This window comes from Amblyomma americanum, chromosome 5, assembly GCF_052857255.1.
Source record: "Amblyomma americanum isolate KBUSLIRL-KWMA chromosome 5, ASM5285725v1, whole genome shotgun sequence".
Taxonomy (NCBI): Eukaryota; Metazoa; Arthropoda; class Arachnida; order Ixodida; family Ixodidae; genus Amblyomma; species Amblyomma americanum.
The window spans coordinates 17,279,999-17,301,630 of record NC_135501.1 but is presented as its reverse complement, the minus strand read 5'-3'; the positions used below and the strand labels follow the sequence as shown (position 1 = coordinate 17,301,630).

The following is a 21,632-nucleotide window of genomic DNA, read 5'->3' as shown; positions in this document are numbered from 1 at the left end:
GGCGCCCGTGTGCTGAGCGATGTCAGTGCACGTTAAAGATCCCCAGGTGGTTGAAATTACTCGGGAGCCCTCCACTACGGACCTATTTGTTCCTCTCTTCTTTCACTCCCTCCTTTATCCCTTCCCTTACGGCGCGGTTCAGGTGTCCAACGATATATGAGACAGATACTGCGCCATTTCCTTTCCACCAAAAACCAATAATTATTATTATTGGGCTGTGTTAGTATAGTGTGCGTTTGGTGTGTGGTGGACCTCTGCGGTGTGTTGTGTGCTGGGTCCAAAATCGTCACAGAAGATAGTCGGTTGGCTGGATGGCTTGAAGGTAAGGATGACGTGAGCAGTTTTTCATGGAAAAACTCTTGAGAGAGGGGGCCCTTGTCACATATATTAAGGAGCCTAAATTAAATTTTAAAGGAGAAGTTGTGAAGACGACGCGAATTAACCGAAGAATAAAGAATAGGAAGAAGCATTCGTTGAGGTGGAGAGAGATGATTGGTGGAGAAGCATACGGTGACGTGGAGAGAGATGATTGGTGGAGAAGAGAAGACGACGACGACAAGGCTTACGTGGACTAACACCGAGGCAAAAAAGGGCGAGCGAGAGCGGGGCACAGGGGGAACAGCAGAGAAGCGGAGGCTCCGGCGGGTCAGGGACGCATCTGCTGGAAGAGAGCGACGCCGGCTACTGCTCCGGTGAGCTCGGGTTCTACGACATCGCATCGTGGACTACCTGCCGTGCCTGAGCCCGTTCCGGGGAGTCAACGGAGGACGCTACCACCTGCTACGGCCAGGGGTGTCTCCAGAGCTGTTGCCACCCATCCGAGTGGTGCCCCCAACGACAACAACACCGGCATCACCTCCACGGGCGCTTGGACCTGGAGCTTGTACGACGCAGCCAGCGACGCCAGCCCGAGCACGTCGAACACCGCCAGTGACACCAGCCCAAGCACGGCGAACGCCGCCTCGACGCCGCCTACTGGATCCATACAACGCCGCAGCCACACCGAACCAACCGTGAGCACGAACGCCGACCGCTAATAGTAGAACACTAGTAGTAGACGCTACTAGCAGTGTGCCCGGGTCGTGTGTATTTATAGTCCTTGTGCTTTGTGTTAGTTTTGTTATTTTTGTGTTCTAGTGTGTGTGCCACGTAGGGTGTATTAAATGTGCGTGTGTGTGGATACACCCGTCGCCTAGTACATTCTTTCGGTCCGAGTGTTCTCCGGAGAGATCCGTGAAACCCGGAAAGGAATGTTAGGCTTGTGCGTCTTAGCGCTAAAGAAAATTTTTTGCACCGAGTGTTCAGCTTCCTTCATTTTCTTTGCTACACCTTCTAGCTTAAACTTCCGAAGTAAAGTCACCGCCTTCTGCTTGCTCTACGCCGGATTCTTAGTGACAGTTTTGAAGTTCTTCATAATTGCTTCATGGGCCTTTTCAAAAAACTGGACCTCTAATATTACTACAATGAAACCCTCCTTATCCGACTGGACTGTTCGCAAGCGGTTATCGTACAGATAGTTGACTAATGTGCGAAACTGCTTAGACTTCCCCTTCGGGCTAACGCATCTAGAAACTGCATCAATGCACTCTGACTCGCATTTAGGTCGATCTGCAGCTGGGGATCTAGAAGACACATCTCGTGCAATCGAAAATGACTACCATTCGACAGTCATCATGCCCGATTCTAGGCAAAACTTCGGTCCAAGACGTAAAGTTTCTGCATGCCTTGGGTCCACGGCGATGTCTCCAAGTACCAAAAGCTTCCCTCCCACTGACGAACGCCTCATGGCTTTGGGAAGAGAAGGCCGGACGAAATTCCACAAGAATTCCGTAAGCTGGTCTGTAGTCCTACACCAATCACGCAAAACACGCTGATTATGGCGAGGTGTCCCGCTGGCGCATCTTGACCACAACACATCCTTGAAGAATCTTGCCTGGCGCATCCATTCACTTCGAAGAATCTTGCAAACTCTCTCCGTGGGCCCCGTGGATATTCCCAGCCAACCGCAAAGTGCCTTTACATTCTGAGGGCAAATGTCTTGCCGTCAGCGCCACGAAGCAGTGCGTACTAGGCAGATACACGCAGCTATAAGCGGAGATAGGACCGCTGGGTTAGGCAGGTCCAAATTGTCCAATTAGGGATGCTTAGGCATGGCAGTAAAGAAATCTTGTTATCATAAAATGATGCCCAGCCTCTTAGCCCAGGCAGACAGATGTAGGGAAGCTGGTTTCCCGGACTCAGTTCTCGTTTTGAGTCCTGACAAAGTCCTCCGTTCCCTGAAATCGTCTGCAAGTACCTCGAGGCTGGAAAAGGGTTCGGAAGAAGGGAGAATGGTAGTGGTTATGCCATATGTCCACACGCTGTCGCACCGGATTAAAAGGGTAGGGAGCAAGCATGGGGTAAAGGTTCTGTTCTCTGCGCCCAATAAACTAGAAAGAGTGGGGCGGCGGTTCAAAGAAGGCATGAAGGGCGCAGTTGAAATGCTTGCAGCATGAATCATGAAAATAGATATGTTGCCTGCAAGACTGGCGTAGTGAATCAAATTACCCTGTCCTGTGGCCTCACATACATAGGCCAGTCTGGCCGCTGCGTTAACGTGCGGCTCATGAAACACGCTAATTCTTTAAGAAAGAAACTAACCTAGCTAAGCATTGTTTCACGTGCAAATGCACGCCTTTTTTTGATGATACTGATGTCCTGTTCGCTCATTCTGACCAGCGCACTCGAAAATTAGCTGAGGCATTTCATATTATCAGAAAAAGTGAAGGATGCGTGAGTACGCCATCTGTTTCATTATTGTCTCTAGAAATCAATATGCTACATAGTGGGTAGCGGTTCTGCAGATGCACACGTGCTTTTAAAGCGGTTTTTACCATGTAGTAGCAGTAGGTGTCATGTTGACATGGCGCATGCGCGCTGTTTTTCGTGTATGTATATATGACGTGCCTCTTCCTAATAAAAAGTCAGTTGTAAGTTCAGCGCTGGTTTGTGTGTCTCGTCTCCTACTTGATCTGTGTGTGTTTTTGCGCTTTTGAAACTATTACTATGCATCACCAACTAGCCCAATCTGCAGTTCTTCCGCAATTCATTTTTATTTCGATCAGGAATTGTTTACCTCAAAAACTCTGTGTGCCCCGCAATTCTTGGCCGATCCCCGTATATGGGCATGTGCCTTAGTATGAGGACAACAACAACAACAAAAAGACTGGATTGGGCTGCACACCACGCATTCCAGCGAAGGCCACATCTCCCGTGAAGACAGGGACTGAACATACCGGCCGAATGAACGGTCTCCTCTTCGGTCGGCGGCGTTCGCGAGAGCAGAACTGGAAGCTGCGTCGACGCGAGCACTCTCGAAGGGATTATATCTCCCGTGTGAATACCTCGTTCAAATACTGCTGAGAATGGCCTTCCGTGTTCAGAAATCTGAACACGTGACTGCATCGTCGGGCGGTTGACTGAGTTTTTGCGGCTCTCTTGAAACAGAAGCGCCGCAGCATCGAAGCTTCGCACGCGTTCAGGATCGCTACACGGAATTCTTCTACGACAAAAAGTAGGTCGTTGTTAAAAATTTTATACATACCTAAACAAGAATGTAATCAAAAGAAAAAATTATAAGCTTTAGAATTTTGAAACCTGCCTTATTTGATGATGTCAAACATGAAAATGCTGATTTCGTTTCTTGTTGTGAATGAAAAGTGAAGTAATACAGGACGCCGCATGGCCCAGCGTTACGAACTGCTGTTTTATATTTTTGAAGCTGTATTCTACATTAGCTTCATTTTTCTCTTTTCTTCGGATCTTCAAACTGGGATCGCACCTCGCCTTGGACGTGATTCTCGCGTCCGTCAACCTCCAGGTTTGGAAAGCGCAATACTAAAAAAAAAAAATTAACACATGTCAACCTAAGAGCGAGCACAGAAGTAAAGTCTACATGTACCACACCATTATCTAGAAAGAGCCATCATATATATGTCATCTCTCATGCCCGTACGAACTTTTCCAAGTACGGTTTCTTTCCTCGCAGCATTAATTTTGGGATTCCTTGCCAGAAAAACATTGCTTCCTCCTGCTAGAAAAATTCTTTCGGGCCTAATTCTGAATGACTAACACACTTTCCAAACCTTCATTTATTTTTCTATTTGTTCATTCATTCAATATCTATGCTCCCACTCGTACCATGGAGGACCAAGATATAAGTGAAACATAGTGATGAAATATATCATGCACCGACCAGCAACAATGAAATACAGCATTTTATTGATACACACTACTGTTTTAAATATGCGGCAAGTAAAAAACAAACTCCTCCCGATATTGCGCGTTCACAACATCAGCTGGAAGTCGGAGGCCATAAAATCGGTGCGCGCGTGTCTGTGCATGCAGTGCACGTACAACAGCGTTGAGAAAGTTACATATATATTACGCAAGAGGTTACAAACCCTTCTGTTTCGCAACGGTCACAAATAACTCATGCGCGCATTATATTGAATAGCATGGAAAAGTTAAAAAATTCCACCCCCCCGCTCTCTCATAACTGCTCCTGTATGCGCTCTCCTGGCGACACTGTCTGTGTGCGCTTTGCTCAGTGAAGGTGTTCGCAAGCTAATAAGGCTGACACAGGGCTACCAAGGATACAAAACAGAAATGAACAGTTAATGCAATCCGGAAATCTAGCGTCGCATTGTAACCGCTACAAGGGAACTTGCAACTCACTGATTGAGAAAAACAGAGATTGCAGGGTATGAGAGAGAGTTCAGAGAAAAATTGTTAAAGCTCTTTTGATTCCAACTGCAGATGGAAGAAAGTTTAGAAGCCATCCACCACTCACACTCGCTAAAAGTGCGATCGAAATGAGAGGAAATAGGCAAGATCAACCTGCTGGTTTCCCCCGCCGTGGTGGCTCAGTGGTTAGGGTGGTCGACTACTGATCCGGAGTTCCCGGGTTCGAACCCGACCGCGGCGGCTGCGTTTTTATGGAGGAAAAACGCTAAGGCGCCCGTGTGCTGTGCGATGTCAGTGCACGTTAAAGATACCCAGGTGGTCGAAATTATTCCGGAGTCCTCCACTACGGCACCTCCTTCTTCCTTTCTTCTTTCACTCCCTTCCTTATCCCTTCCCTCACGGCGCGGTTCAGGTGTCCAACGATATATGAGACAGATACTGCGCCATTTCCTTTCCCGAAAAACCAATTATTATTATTATTATCAACCTGCTGGTTTGTATGCATAACGTTGCTTGAAATAATTATATCCGGCCACATGTACAAAATTGTGTCATCAAAGAGTAATAAACATTTGTGAATTCCCGCTTATGGTGCAAGACATTCAGCTCATTTTGTTTTGTAGCCTTGGTACCGCGTACATGTCAACTTTTTTGCAAGCTTTCTTGAGAAGTGGGAGTCGCGATTGTCACTGAAACGCGACTGGCGTGCTACTAAATAGGAAGCAACAAACGAAATTCTGCTTATATCGAATTAGAGTGCCGCATAGGCAAAACAAATTAACGCGAAATCTATTGAAATTTGATTGAAGGCGGAGTGAGACAGCCAAGCGACGAAACGGTTCACTCCAATCGCTTTTATTAAAGAACGGATTAGGTGACTCTTAGTTTTGGTTTGATTAAAAATGCACATTTCTGACAGTAACTTTAGTGCTTGAGCAAACCGGTGTGCGCTGATTCTTACAGTAGTCTACTTAAGTGATATACGGCCAGCGTCATGAAACGCTGCGGCAACAGGAGCTGCACTCCCCAAGTCCTGTAAAATACGTACATACTGCATTCATCATTGCAATCGAGCTGCGCCGCCATAGGGGCTCCGTGGTTGCAAAACAAATAACGCAGCGCTCATATGACTGATCGCGTGGGCGAGTGAAACAGCGCACAAGCATGCCAGATTCCTACTCTATTGTAACTACCTCGAGTTTAACATATGTTAGTTTTTCAATTTCCGGTTCATTTCGCATGTTAGGCTGCCGTAAGTATCAATAATCAAACTCACCTAGGGTATCTGCTCTTTTTTTTCGTAACCAAAATAGCGAATGGATCATTTTAATAAAGGCAAGTTCGGTTCGATATCCGAATTCTATGGTATGAAAGTAAAGTTAGATGTGTACAGTCATGACTCGTTTATATCGACACTTTGTTCCTGAGCAAAGTTGTACATAAAGCGAGTCGTCCGTAATAATGAATCATGAAGAAAATCAAAAATAAACATTTAAAAACTTCATGATCAAGGACAGCTTCTCTGCGCACTGGTGGGCAGTGAAGTGGAAATCGGGTAATCTTGGAAGCTTCAGGTACATTATTGTTCTCGTCATAATCTTCAGAATCATGCGGCGCAAATTTCAGTACGTTTGGAGCGCCTACTAGTCCATGAGACGCGTGAAGGCGCCTCTTGGAATGATGAAGTATCTCCATGCTTAGACTGTTCACATCGCAAGAACCCTGTACTCACTCGGCTGACAGCTGCTGAATGGGGTTTTGAACGTAGCACATAAAACGAATTTTTTAGAAGCCGTTCATGCAATGCGGCAAAAGGTAAGGCAGCTTTCTAATGTAATTCATGAAACCGTACAGACGCAAAAGGGGTTTACTGGACCATTCGCACTTTCGCACTGCCTTTCGCTGGTGTTCTACACTGAAAATACCAAGGGCGGAATATCTGGCAGAGTCGTTCGGAATTTTGTTCTCATCGTTGTTCATATTTAAGGGACAAAAATACATGGGCCCCAATGGGCTCCGCACATTTTAACCCTGACTATTGTCTGGACAGCGAGACATAATTTCACCAGCGAAAGCACGAGACACCAGGAGAAGAAGAGCACAGGACAACGGTGGACTAACAACTGAAGTTTAATCGAAGAAGGGCCACCTTCTAAAAACAAACTTCTAAAAAACAAAAAATATACATGAGTGGCGTGTCACCAAGGAGTGGACACACGCTTCATAACTGGAAAACAACAAAAGGCACATACTTTGCCTGTCAAGCTTGCACACGCAAACTTTTGCTTAGGAAATTAAATTCCTTGTCAGTGAGATATAAAGACGGTGCACTGAGGCATGTGTCACTGCCTTGCAACCTAATATGGTAGGCCTCCCGGATTTCCCTCTCCTCCCTGTTTTTTTTTCCTTTTCCGATAACTGACATGTTGTAAAAAGCCGAAATACAACTCCTGCAGTGACGTGGGAGATTATTTTTATAAGACAAATTTCTCGGGGAATTGCTATGTTTGCGTGCGCGATCATTAACACATCTGCCAGTTTGGCCCGTGTACACCCTACCACATGACAGGGGTAACTTTTAAACGACACGAGTCGAACAAGCAACGAACTTGTTCGCATGCTTCACAGTACCGCTTTTGGACCTCCTCCCCTCACTGGCCTTCGCGATTCGCGAACATAAGCAAGGCAGCTTACAAGGCGCAGAGAAGACCGCCGTCACGCCATGCAGTTGCGCCACTTTCTTTAGGTTATGTGGTACACCGTGAAGATAGGGCACCACTTCAACTTTCTTCCCCTCCAGTCTAACATTTCCGAAATCCCGTGTGCTCTGGCTCTTAATTCTTTGCCGCATCGGCTCAGCAACTGCAGTCAGCAGGTCAGCCGGATAGCCCGCAACACTAAGGCGGCGGACTTGCTGGTGAAAGCTGTCATTCACTGCATGAGCGCAGCTCTTCTGCAAAGCATTTCTTAGGAAAAGGCTAGCAATGGCTCTTTTAAAAAGCTTGGAGTGCGATGAGACATATGGCAACAGCGCTTTCTTAGTTCTAGGTGAGTAGGTCCAGCAGATGTGGCCTTCATTAAAGGTTAACATTAAGTCTAGGAACCTAATGGCATTGTCACAGGGCATTTCATAGGTAAAATTCAGTGCATTAGCACAGTCATGAAAAACACTCAGGACATTGCTAACGACGGTTAGAAGACAGTCACCAGGTGCAAGCTTAAGAACAATTAAAAATAGTCAACATATCTGAACACACGAAGAACGTGGTCGTCAATTAGGCTGCATCGAAGAGTTGCCAAACTTGGCCAGGAAAATTTGGCATAACACCGGAGCTACACTAGAACCAATACAAATGTCCTTCTTTTGCACGTACTTTTTGCCTTGAAATTCAACAATAGTGGACGATAAGTAAAACACCAAAAGTTGAATGAAACAATCCACATTCAGACCACATGTGTTCTGAAAAGCAATGGCACCAGACTTCTCGACGAGCTCGCGCACTGTACACAAGAGTTCAGCATGGGGTATGGAGTAGAATAAGTCTTCTATGTCGACTGGGAACGCTGAGCTGGCACCAGGAATTCTCTCCTTCAGTTCATCAAGTACGCTAGCGGAGTTTCGAACGATATATAGGTCATCCACCGGGAGCGTGTTCAACTGGCGCTGCAGAAATTTACCCACCAACTGCTGCCAGGATCCTTCCTCGGTTACGATAGCCCTGAGCGGATAATCGAGATTGTGAGTTTTGATGGAAAAGAACACGTCCAGCCTGTCTCGCTCCGCTTTGTTGACCGCCTTCTCCAACCATGGCAGGTTGAAATCCTTGATCAGTTCTGAAGCTTTCCGTCTCAGGCATGGAAGTCTTTCCTTCGTTGGGACAAAGTCTTTCCTTCGTTGGGAGAAGAACACAGGACAGCGCTGGAACAACGCTGGAACAAGGCTGGAACACAGGACAACTCCTTGGTGAATCTCCACATATGTATTTGTTTTTTTAGTTTTTTAGTGTGTCTGATACGCATGCGTCTTCTGGTGTCCTGAGTTGGCCGTTCCTCGATTAAACTTCAGTTGTTTGTCCATTGTTGTCTTCTGTTCTTCTCCTGGTGTCTCGTGCTTTCGCTGGTGAAGTTATGTCTGATATAGAGCAACTAGCCCACATGGTTACCTTGGTACAGTTTATTTCTTCTTCTGTGGGCAACTTTCTATATATTGGGTCTCTCGGTTGCCAGATTTCGATGTGTGTAGGCCTCATCGCGCTCACGACGTGCCGAGCTGTCCTACTGCATCAAGAACGGCTAGTGCCCGCCTGAAGTCACCGCAGCAGTTGGGATTCTTGCCCCCTCAACGGGCCACTGGAAGCAAATTTGCAAAGTCCTGAAGGCGGAGTGCTGGAGGCAAGTGTGTTTTTTAGGTGACTGGCTACGCGTGTTGTGTCCGGATCAGCAGATGAGCTCGTTGGGTTCACGCCGACAACAAGAACACCGTCGTTTAGTGGGTCAGCTTAGCATGTAGTACTGGAATTACCTGAGGACGCGGCTACCAAGAAAGGAGACGAAAACAACAGGGGCCTCCTGGCCTCCACACATGCGTCAGTGGACCGTCTTTATATCTCACTGACAAGGAGTTTAATTTCCTAAGCAAAAGTGTGCGTGTGCAAGCTTGACAGGCAAAGTATGTGCCTTTCGTTGTTTGCCAGTTATGGAGCGTGTGTCCACTCCTTGGTGAGTCGCCACTTATATATTTGTTTTTTTAGTTTTTTAGTGTGTCTGATACGCATGCGTCTTCTGGTGTCATAAGCTGGCCGTTCCTCGATTAAACTTCAGTTGTTAGTCCAGCGTTGTCCTGTGTTCTTCTTCTCCTGGTGTGTCGTGCTTTCGCTAGTGAATTTATGTCTGAAATACACCAACTAGCCCAAATGGTTACGTTGTTACTGGACATCGAGTTTCCATATTAACGCCCGGTGAAGAGCAGGTGAGGGCTATGTGAAAAAAGAAGCGGCCGCGTGCGGCGGCACGTAATGCATCGTAAGCAGCCAAGAGAACTGAGCGCATTTGAGTGCAAAGCAAATGCTCGGGCCATTTTCTCTCTCAGTTGCCCAGATTCTTCTCACATAATACAGAAAGTTGCGAGCAGCGAAACGAGAACTCGCAAGCTCGAAATGGCGCTGCCGCATGTGTTGTAATTTACCGTTTGCGGTTATGGCTATAATAGTTCATCATCCAGCAGCGCTGCAACGTTCTCCGATGTGCTGTTTTGCCATCGTACTTTTTTTTCTCCGCGCCCTCCGGTCGTCGTGCTGTTTTATCGCTGCCCTGTTTTTTCCCTGTGCGGTTTGTCGCCACCATGTTGTTCCCCGTGCCGTTTTGTCGCTGTGCTGTTATTTCGCTGTTCCAATTTGTGTGCGCTGTATTGACGCATGTTGTTTTGACGTGTGCTTTTTTTCGTGTCCCCCGCTATCATAATCATCAGCTTCACTCCTCCACTGCAGGACAAAAACCTCTCCGATACTTCTCTAATTGACCCTGTCCTGCGCCAGCTGCGGCCACCTTATTGCCGTAAACTTATTTATCTCAACCCCCCTCTCTAACTTTCTGCTGTCCCCTGCTACGCTTGCCAATAAATACACTTATCTTTAGTGACCAAGTGTCTAATGTTCCTTCAGCATACATGAGACGAAAACATGGAACAGCATCTGTGCACTCTTGCAATGGGGTAACATAAGCGTATGAAGGATTAGACACTTACTTTTTGTGAATATCGTAAATCCGTAGGCATCTGGGTGATGCGTTGGTCAGGTGTCATAGTTATTAAAAAGAAGGTTTCCTATTTTAAAGCAGACAGCTGGGCTAGTTGGTGATCTTTAGATTCAATGCACATGGTAACTGCGCTGAAGACACGGACAAAGATAGAAGGACACCACGAACGCTTCGTGGTGTCCTTCTATCTTTGTCCGTGTCGCTAGCGCAGTTACCATGTGCATTGAATTCCTATTTTAAAGAGCAAAGCATTTTTGTATGTTTACATTAGATCGTGCAGTGAAGATTGAGCAAAAGAAGTGACGGTTTCAATTTGTGAGGAGCTTTCTTGTAAAACTTCTTATGCATCTCAAAATGATTGCAGCCAATTATAGTCCAAAAGGTTTCACAATAGCTTCAAAAGCTCCGGTCTTATTTGGCTGTAATTTTTGCTGTGTCCAGAGTACACATCCCGTTCTTGGCGCCCTGTGCTAATTGTGTCGCTGCTCTTCTTGAGTCGAGCTTCTAAGCGAGAACTAGATGTCCACTCGTTCTCGACACTACCCCAAACTCACTCCGTCGCCAGTGGCCGCCATGGCTGCCTCGGCTGCACACGTCGACCAATTTGACTCTCTGTTCCTCGGCCAAAGCGCACATACAGGACATTTCACCTAAAATTTTAGACAATTCTTGAGTTATAAGAGCGCTTTTTTTTGGCACAGTGTCGTCAGCGGTGTAGTACATTAGAATGCGGCTAATACTTGATGACTACCAGGCTATGTAACTAATATTGAACGGTTAAATTTTTAAGCCGCTGTAGTGGCTGAGCGGCTATGGCGCTCGTCTGCTAACCCGAAATACGCGGTTTCGATCCCGACCGCGGCGGTCCAGTTACGATGAAGGTGAACATCTAGAGGCCCCTGTACTGTGCGTTGTCAGTGTACGTTCACCAACATCTTCTTTATTAGCCTGACTACCCCCCCCCCCCCCCCTGCAAGACTAATGCCTTTCATATGTCTCTCGTCGTGTTCGTATGCATCGTTTGAATGTAGCGAGTGTATGTTTATTCCCAAGGGTGTGGTTGCGGGCTAGTTGGTATAACATTGCTGAAAAGGGAACAGCGCGAACACAGGACGAAGAGAGGAACGTACGACAGAGCACCTGCGTCGTACGTTCCTCTCTTCTTACTGCGCCTGTGTCGTGCCTTCCTCTCTTATTCCTGTGTTCGCGCTGTTCCCTTTTCAGCAATGTTTATTCCTGCGACGAACCTTTTGTAAGCTCTCTTTTACCCAGTATTCAGTTCAGTTCTTTGTTCACCGGTTGCTAATTCTTTAATGAACGTCAGCGTATTAACGACAAATCTTGCTTTATCAAATAATTCTATCTTGAGATATTGCGATCTAACAGAGAATAGAGGTTTTCTTTATATTTCAAAAATTTTGTTTTACTTGGGTATTCACGATTTAAAAAAATCATTTTTTGGTCCTATTCTGTCGTTCCGTCGAATCGAAAAGAGGGTGCGCTTCGACGTAGTGCTTTTGTTTCGGATACTTCGCAAAATTAATTGCTCTGAAGGTTTCCATTAGAAACACAAATTTCAATCTAGATTTTGGAAGTTTTTGTTCGAAGGTCATAATATTGGTTCTATTTGTTTAAACAGTATTTGCTACTATCGCTCGGAATTTCAACCCTGCAAATTGCAGATCTAAAAAAAAATAGGCGCATCAGTAAAAAAAAAGCATGTAGGCGAAACTCGAATTTAGTTTAGAACTCTAATGCATGCTGCGTCTATCTTTAAGACTCCTTGCGAATTTTACAGAGACAGCTTTTATTACACTTGCTTTGCAGGCAGCTTTTGAAAGCCACTTTTCAGAGTCTCTCCTTACCGTATCTTCGTGAGCCATCCTGCGCTGTGGACGGACGGGAGAAAAAAAATGTAGGGAGAAGCTGGAGCCAACACGCTAATGTTAAATACATACTTGTATTGAAAACGACTCGCTAAAACGAAATATCAGTGAACAACAAATGATAAATGCCAGAAAACTACGAGTGACTGTGAAGACATTGGTCGTTGCAGTCCTTAATTCATTTTTGTTTTGTTCTTGTTTTATTTAGTTTTTGCTTGTCCGGTAGTTTTACCTATTGACCCTGTTTATGGTAGGATCTATTTTGAAATATTTTAACTCCGTTTAACGCTTGTCCCTGGGAGCGTGGTTTTTGGTTCACTGAACAATAACAAAAAGACTTCGCCGAATTTCGTTCCCATACCTGGGCCCTACATCACTCATGCTGCATGACTTTCAAGTTAAATGGTAGCTGCTTTCTTGCTTTTTAGTTTTCTTGTTTTTCCCTTGCTTTCTTGTGCTTGCTACAATTTCCACATTCAATACTAGAAAAAAAAAGGCCCTCGCCTTCAGGCTCTTGCCATATCGCGTTGGTAGGGTTTGTTACGTAAAAATGGGCTCCTATAAAATACCGTGCTGATGCATGAATAAAGACGGCTTGTAGTGGGCGTCAGTCCTTGAAGTTATTCTAAAGAGAAAGCTTTATTGGCCTAGCGGCGCCGATTTCGCCGTGGGCTGTATTTTAAGCTTCATCTCACCGGAGCTGTGCTGTAAAAAGGAGGTTTGCCGCCGTAGCCTTTGCAACGCCGCCGCCGCAGACGACGGCGGCTTGATGCATGCGCTCTCCGCAGCTGCGTCGCCGCCAGACTACGCGACTCGCCGCGCGCCTGGCTAAGAGGAGCGCCGTGCTGGCCAACGTTGGCGCTGGCCAAGTCAGTGCAACCTTGTCCATGCATGCGAGCGATGACGGGCCGTCTTCAGTGAGCGTTGCGCAGGGACCACGAGGCTTTGCGCCTTCGTCGGAAAGCGGTGTCTGACCACCCCGCGCTTATCGCCCGGCGAGCTGCTGCACTGGAGAGGGTGCGGAATGCCAAGCGCGCGAAGCTTTCGCTTGTATATCAAGGCTTAGCCGCAGTTAAGCCACAGCCATCTTTTTGTCATGCATCTTTGTGTTTTGCGCAAAGCAGCCAAATACGATCGAAACGGCGCTTCTCGGCCTAGGTGTAGTGCTGCGTAAGGAGAGCGCTCTCTGTACGACACAACGTCACGCTTTCGCGTGACACACGCTGTTCCAACGAGCTGGCGTCCCTCGCAGGCCAGGACCCACCTGACCCTGGAGGAAGTTGCGGCTGCCGCTGGGAATGCGTCTCTCGCCGGGCGGGTGCAGAGCCTGGTTCGGAACCGAACCGGGAGCAAGTTGGGCTTCAACCAGATGAGCTTCGATCTTGGTCTGGAGCCGGCGCTCTTTGGCAACGCGTCCGCCGTGCGCCGCTTCGTGCGGCGTGTGGATGCCGCGTTCGACCTGGTCATGGTGGCGGATCGCATCAACGAGTCCCTGGTGCTGCTGCGCCACCTCCTGTGCTGGGACGTCGACGACGTGGTCGTCTTCAAGCACAACGCTCGGCAGGTATGTGGCTGAGGTTTCTTATGAACGGCACATATGAATCACTGGTGTGACTACTATGTATGACCTGGGAGATATAGAGAGTTATAGCATATCGTTACCGTGTTTACGTTACCGTTTACCGTGTTACCTGACGCCGGACTTTCCGGTTAGCGCGGCGCAAGCCAGAAGACGTTTAAGCGCACCGTCTCTCCCGTAAGAAGTTACCGTAAGGCTAAAACGAGTGATGTTGATGGCAGATGCCCAGCTTGTATTCCATATGGAAATACGCGTATCCATTGCAATCATTTCTATAAAGTGAAATGCTTCATGCAATTTAATAACCTTTTTCTCTGCATATAAAGACGTACCGACTACACTTCAGCTAACAGCCGACTCAGCGGCTTTTCAAATGTGCTCGTGAAGCTAGACGCCCTTGCCTATCCTGGTCAGTAGACAATTTCACTACGTATACCTCAGTAAGCTTGCATACGCAGCGCACGTTGTGTTGCGTACGCTGTAAAAAACCGCAACTACGAAACCAGTTTTCCGTACCGCATCGTCGCTTCTTTGTGTGTTTGGATGTAAGCACAGTGGCGCCATCTAGTGACAGTAAGTTAAAGCGCGGCAACTTCAGGCTGGAGAATTTTTTTATTTTCTGCAATTACTGATGAATATAGTTAGAGAATTACCTGTCTTTTTTTGAGAGTCTACAAATTAAAAGTCAGTCTGCGAAAAAATAGCAAATTACGAGAGAGAGTCTGCAAATTAAAAGTGAATCCCTTCATTTATAGGGAGAAATGGCGCCGAAGAACGCGGCGGCGGTGCTGTATTTGGTCCGAAGCGGCCGTGCAGTGCGCCGCCATGTTTGTTTAGGAGCGAACGCTAACTCTCTGCAACAATAAAAGAGATTCCGTAAAGTGCTAGCGGACGGTAAGTGGCGACGCATGCGGAGATGTCGCTAGCCGGGCCCTGTAAACGGTAACGTAAACATGCTAACTGATGCTAACGATATCCTATAACTCAATATAGATGCCTTCCCCGGAAGGTAGCCGTAACTTCACCGTAAAGTTTCCGAATTATGTTGCGTACGGCAGGTACGACACCACAAAAGGCTCGTAGAGATTGCGAAGTCTCTATGAGAGTTGTCCGCATAGTCTGTCTGAAGTAATTTGCTCCACATGGTCTCCACACCATCCACACGGATAACCTCAGGAATTATTAAAATTTTCAAGTCTAACGCTTTGTAGGAAAGGGCGACTCACACTACATTATGCAAGGAAGTTCGAACTTTTCTACTCGCTCGTAAACGCGCAAGTACCATGCTTGATGAGCGATATGAAAATAGCAAAAAAAAAACTTCACGCTGACAACGTGGGTTGAAATGTAACTCAGCTGTTCGGCCTGCCAACATCAAGAAGAAACTCGTTTTCTTTTCTGTTCTTTGCGATCTCCGCAAAGAATTTTGCTGCCAACAATTGTTGCTCTTTTTTAAGGAAGCTGAGGCTTTTGTCAAGCTGCTGAAATGCAGTTTTCCTGCCGATTCCTTAGGTCCTCATGAGTACATGCAATAAATGAAATGAAAGAAATTTGCACACTCTCGTTGCCAAACTACGCCTTCGCTGCATATGTACAACGCAAGCAATATGGGAGGTACGGATGTTGATTAAAAAGGACGACAACAATTTTTGTGTACTTGGTGACCGCCAAGCCCACCGATGGACATTCTTGTTTAATGACCAATTAACGTGGTTTGCGCCAACTACTTAACAAAAATACGGACAGCAACATCCACGAACCAATCTCGAGAAGCTGTTAATTTGTCTGATATTCTGGACGTATACATGACCACTGTCAGTAAATACACAGAATGCTTATGTCAACAGTTCACTTTTTCGAGACTGAGATTATCCCTAGGAAAATTTACTAACAGAGAAATCAGTCTACATATTCTACTTTCAAGCACTTTTCATTTGAGTAGGAGACTAATTATATAAGCTTGCGAGGTGGTCACGTTATTATCATTCCAATTAAAAATGTATGCGCAAAGTACGGTTTTGCATCCCCGGAAGAGTCGAAGAAGATGTGCCAAGACAGAGGATTGCCGAGGAGTTCTCATTTCAAAACACCTAGTGAAATAGGTTACAAAAACATGGTAATAGCGGGAATGAACATCACTACGAAGCAAAAAGCACTAGTTTATTGCAATCATCAGCATCAGCTTAGCTTCGTTAGTACACGACTAATGACTTCCTAGTCATTCCTAAATGAACCTCTCAATGCGACCGCTCCGACCCAATTTGATGGGTAAAAAAATACGGTATTCTATAAGCTTATCATCTTCAGCCGGACTACGCCTTATGGGTGTGGCGAAGTCTCCAGAATGACGCCTTCTGAATCGCTTGTCCTGTTTTGACAGGCTTTCCTGTGCCATGCTTCAACTTTGGATAACGCCTCAAGTAGATGCTTTGTCGCTACCAGCTTTAAAGATCATCTTTCGCTGCTACCTGCATAGAAAGCTGCCACCTGGGACTGACCTGCGCACGTGTTTCCTTCGACAGCTACTGCGGCAATGATTACGGACAGCACAAGCCACTTAAGCTCAGTCGACATCGAGCCACTCTGTGGGCCCGGCGAAGCCTCAAGAATGACGCCTTCTGAACCGTTTGTCCTCTTTTCGCAGGCTTTCCTGTACCATGCTTCCACTTTGGATCACGCCTCAAGTACATGCTTTGCCGCTACCAGCTTTAAAGATCATCTTTCGCTGCTACCTCCGTGGAAGGCTGCCGCCTGGTACGGACCTGCACACGTGTTCTCTTCGACGGCTACTGCGGCACTGATTACGGACAGCACCAGCCACTTAAGCTCAGTCAACATCGAGCCACTCTGTGGGCACGGTGAAGCCTCCAGAATGACGCCTTCTGAACCGTTTGTCCTGTTTTGACAGGCTTTCCTGTGCCATGCTTACTTTGCATAATCCCTCATGTATGTGGTTTGTCGCTGCCAGCTTTAAAGATAATCTTTCGCTGCTACCTGCATAGAAAGCTGCCACCTGGGACTGACCTGCGCACGTGTTTCCTTCGACGGCTACTGCGGCAATGATTGCGGACAGCACCAGCCACTTAAGCTCAGTCGACATCGAGCCACGCTGTGGGCATGGCGAAGCCACCAGAATGACGCCTTCTGAACCGTTTGTCCTGTTTTTACAGGCTTTCCTGTGGCATGCTTCAACTTTGGATCATGCCTCATGTATGTGCTTTGTCGCTACCAGCTTTAAAGATCATCTTTCGCTGCTACCTGCATAGAAAACTGCCACCTGGGACTGACCTGCGCACGTGTTTTTTTCGGTGCCTACTGCGGCAATGATTACGGACAGCACCAGCCACTCAAGGTGAGTCGACATCGAGCCACTCTGTGGGCACGGCGAAGCCTCCAGAATGACGCCTTCTGAACCGTTTGTCCTGTTTTGACAGGGTTTTCTGCTCCATGCTTCAACTTTGGATCATGCCTCAAGTACATGCTTTGTCGCTGGCAGCCTTAAAGATTATCTTTCGCTGCTACTTGCATAGAAAGCTGTCACCTGGGAGTGGCCTGCGCACGTGTTTTCTTCGACAGCTACTGCGGCAATGATTACGGAGAGCACCAGCCACTTGAGCTCAGTCGACATCGAGCCACTCTGTGGGCACGGCGAAGCATCCAGAATGACGCCTTCTGAACCGTTTGTCCTGTTTTGACAGGCTTTCCTGTGCCATGCTTCAACTTTGGATCATGCCTCAAGTACATGCTTTGTCGCTGTCAGTTTTAAAAATCATCTTTCGCTGCTACCTGCGTGAAAACCTGCCGCCTGGGACGGACCTGCACGCGTGTTCCCTTCGGCGGCTACGGCGGCAATGATTACGGACAGCACCAGCCACTTAAGCTCAGTCGACATCGAGCCACTGTGTGGTCAGGGCGAAGCCTCCAAAATGACGGCTTCTGAACCGTTTTTCCTGTTTTGACAGGCTTTCCTGTGCCATGCTTCAACTTTGGATAACGCCACAAGTAGATGCTTTGTCGCTACCAGCTTTAAAGATCATCTTTCGCTGCTACCTGCATAGAAAGCTGCCACCTGGTACTGACTTGCGCACGTGCTTCCTTTGACGGCTACTGTGGCAATGATTACGGACAGCACCAGCCACTTAAGCTCAGTCGACATCGAGCCACTCTGTGGGCACGGCGAAGCCTCCAGAATGACGCCTTCTGAACCGTTTGTCCTGTTTTGACAGGCTTTCCTGTGTCATGCTTCAACTTTGGATCATGCCTCATGTATGTGCTTTGTCGCTACCAGCTTTAAAGGTCATCTTTCGCTGCTACCTCCGTGGAAAGCTGCCCCCTGGGACGGAACTGCACACGTGTTCCCTTCGACTGCTACTGTGGCAATGAGTACGGACAGCACCAGCCACTTAAGCTCAGTCGACATCGAGCCACTCTGTGGGCACGGCGAAGCCTCCAGAATGACGGCTTCTGAACCGTTTGTCCTGTTTTGACAGGCTTTCCTGTGCCATGCTTCAACTTTGGATTATGCCTCAAGTACATGTTTTGTCGCTGCCAGTTTTAAAAATCATCTTTCGCTGCTACCTGCACAGAAAGCTGCCACCTGGGACTGACCTGCGCACGTGTTTTCTTCTATTGCTACTGTGGCAATGATTAGGGACAGCACCAGCCACTCAAGGTCAGTCGACATCGAGCCACTCTGTGGGCTCGGCGAAGCCTCCAGAATGACGCCTTCTGAACCGTTTGTCCTGTTTTGACAGGCTTTCCTGTGCCATGCTTCAACTTTGGATAATCCCTCATGTATGTGGTTTGTCGCTACCAACTTTAAAGATCATCTATCGCTGCTACCTGCATACAAAGCTGCCATCTGGGACTGACCTGCGCACGTGTTTCCTTCGACGGTTACTGCGGCAATGATTACGAACAGCACCAGCCAACCTAATCTTAGTCGACATCCAGCCACTCTGTGGGCCCGGCGAAGCCTCCAGAATGACGCCTTCTGAACCGTTTGTCCTGTTTTGACAGGCTTTCCTGTGCCATGCTTCAACTTTGGATCATGCCTCAAGTACATGCTTTGTCGCTGCCAGCTTTAAAGATCATCTTTCGCTGCTACCTGCATAGAAAGCTGCCACCTGGGACTGACCTGCGCACGTGTTTCCTTCGACGGCTACTGCGGCAATGATTGCGGACAGCACCAGCCACTTAAGCTCAGTCGACATCGAGCCACGCTGTGGGCATGGCGAAGCCACCAGAATGACGCCTTCTGAACCGTTTGTCCTGTTTTTACAGGCTTTCCTGTGGCATGCGTCAACTATGGATCATGCCTCATGGATGTGCTTTGTCGCTACCAGCTTTAAATATCATCTTTCGCTGCTAGCTGCATAGAAAGCTGCCACCTGGGACTGACCTGCGCACGTGTTTTTTTTGGTGGCTACTGCGGCAATGATTAGGGACAGCACCAGCCACTCAAGGTCAGTCGACATCGAGCCACTCTGTGGGCACGGCGAAGCCTCCAGAATGACGCATTCTGAATTTTCCTGTTTTGACAGGCTTTTCTGTACCATGCTTCTACTTTGGATCACGCCTCAAGTACATGCTTTGTCGCTACCAGCTTTAAAGATCATCTTTCGCTGCTACCTGCATAGAAAGCTGCCACCTGGGACTGACCTGCGCACGTGTTTCCTTCGACGGCTACTGCGGCAATGATTACGGACAGCACCAGCCACTTAAGCTCAGTCGACATCGATCCACTCTGTGGGCAGGGCGAAGCCTCCAGAATGACGCCTTCTGAACAGTTTTTCCTGTTTTGACAGGCTTTCCTGTACCATGCTTCAACTTTGGATCGTGCCTCAAGTACACGCTTTGTCGCTACCAGCTTTAAAGATCATCTTTCGCTGCTACCTGCATAAAAAAGCTGCCACCTGGGACTGACCTGCGAACGTGTTTCCTTCGATGGCTACTGCGGCAATGATTACGGGAAGCACCAGCCACTTAAGCTCAGTCGACATCGAGCCACTCTGTGGGCACGGCGAAGCCTCCAGAAGGACGCCTTCTGAACCGTATGTCCTGTTTTGACAGGCTTTCCAGTGCCATGCTTCAACTTTGGATCATGCTTCAAGTACATGCTTTGTCACTGCCAGCTTTAAACATCATCTTTAGCTGCTATCTGCATAGAAAGCTGCCACCTGGGACTGACCTGCGCACGTGTTTCCTTCGACGGCTACTGCGGCAATGATTACGGACGGCACCAGCCACTTAAACTCAGTCGACATCAAGCCACTCTGTGGGCACGGCGAAGCCTCCAGAATGACGCCTTCTGGACCGCTTGTCCTGTTTTGACAGGCTTTCCTGTGCCATGCTTCAAATTTGGATCATGCATCAAGTACGTGCTTTGTCGCTACCAGCTTTAAAGATCATCTTTCGCTGCTACCTGCGTGGAAAGCTGCCGCCTGGGACGGACCTGTACACGTGTTCCCTTCGACGGCTACTGCGACAGTGATTGCAGACAGCACCAGCTACTTAAGCTAAGTCGACATCGATCCACTCTGTGGGCACGGCGAAGCCTCTAGAATGAAGCCTTCATAACTGTTTATTCTGTTTTTTTACTGGTTAGTAAGCATGTAAAATGTTTTAAAGGTGGTGATGGGGTCATCATTCTTCTGCCGTGCCCCGAAGTGTGTGCTGATATTGTGCAGGAGAACATTTCATTGTTGTTGATGCTTTCCAGGTATGTGTAGCTAAACTCTGGGGCAGAAACTGTCGAGCAAATGTTTAGTCAACTCATGAAAGGGCAGAAAACGCTAACGAAAGATCCATTCTTGTTGACAGCGCGTTAAAGCACAGGGACAGAAGAAACACAGAGGACGACGTCACAGGCGCTGAACTTCAACTTTATTCAAGAATCATCGAAACACTGCATATATACCCATGACAGAGACGCCACCAAGCGGCGAAAGTTTTATGCACTCGTGGAAACAGAGATGATAAGGCAGGTGGGGCAAAATGACAAAGGCTGAAAAAACCGAAAAATTTTGAACAGAGCAGGAAAAAGCAGAGCAAGAAGATGCAAAAAACATTACCAAGTCATTTGAAAGAAACACTCCGACACGTGAAAATAGTGGCGCAGATTACAGACAGAATTTTGAAGACGGTTCCCGAAAACATTGAACCAAAATATACGCGTAAAACAAAAATCAAACGTGGCGAAAAAAGAAAAGCATAGTGGCAAGCAAAAACCAACAATGAAAAAGCACAGTGGTGATTGGATAGGCAAACGAAAATTTAACGATACAGGTGAAGCCTACAATTAACGCGGCTAAACACAGAAGATAAAATGCACTGAATAGATAAAACGATAAAAAACTGGGAGGAGCATGAAAGATGAAGCCAACAAAAAACACGGCTAGAGCTAAAAGATGAGGTGCATAAAAACAATAAAAGCGAAAAGGAGAGAATAGTGGGGAAAAATTTTTTTGTTTACTCCTTTGTAAAACCATTACTACTTCGAACAGGCCCCGATAGAAAGATTAACTCTTTTTTCGACAATGAAACCGAGGGTGCACTTACACATTCACCCTCGTGCCTAGCAATCTCGGTTGCTTCCACTATTTCACGTGTCAACTTGTTCCTGTGCTTTTTCCTGTGTTCCTGTGACACGTGAAATAGTGGAAGCAACCGAGATTGCTAGGCACGAG

At 47.2% G+C, this 21,632-nt stretch overlaps 1 protein-coding gene across 3 annotated transcripts in view; it reads left to right on the top strand.

Moving 5' to 3' along the window:
- Nucleotides 1-21,632, top strand: part of LOC144132306 (galactosylceramide sulfotransferase-like) — a 443,966-nt gene that overhangs the window by 255,752 nt on the left and 166,582 nt on the right. For all 3 annotated transcript variants that reach the window (XM_077664619.1, XM_077664618.1, XM_077664620.1), the window contains one exon: nt 13,618-13,929. In XM_077664619.1, coding sequence (XP_077520745.1) covers nt 13,618-13,929 — 312 coding nt within the window. The remainder of the gene's footprint in view (nt 1-13,617; nt 13,930-21,632) is intronic.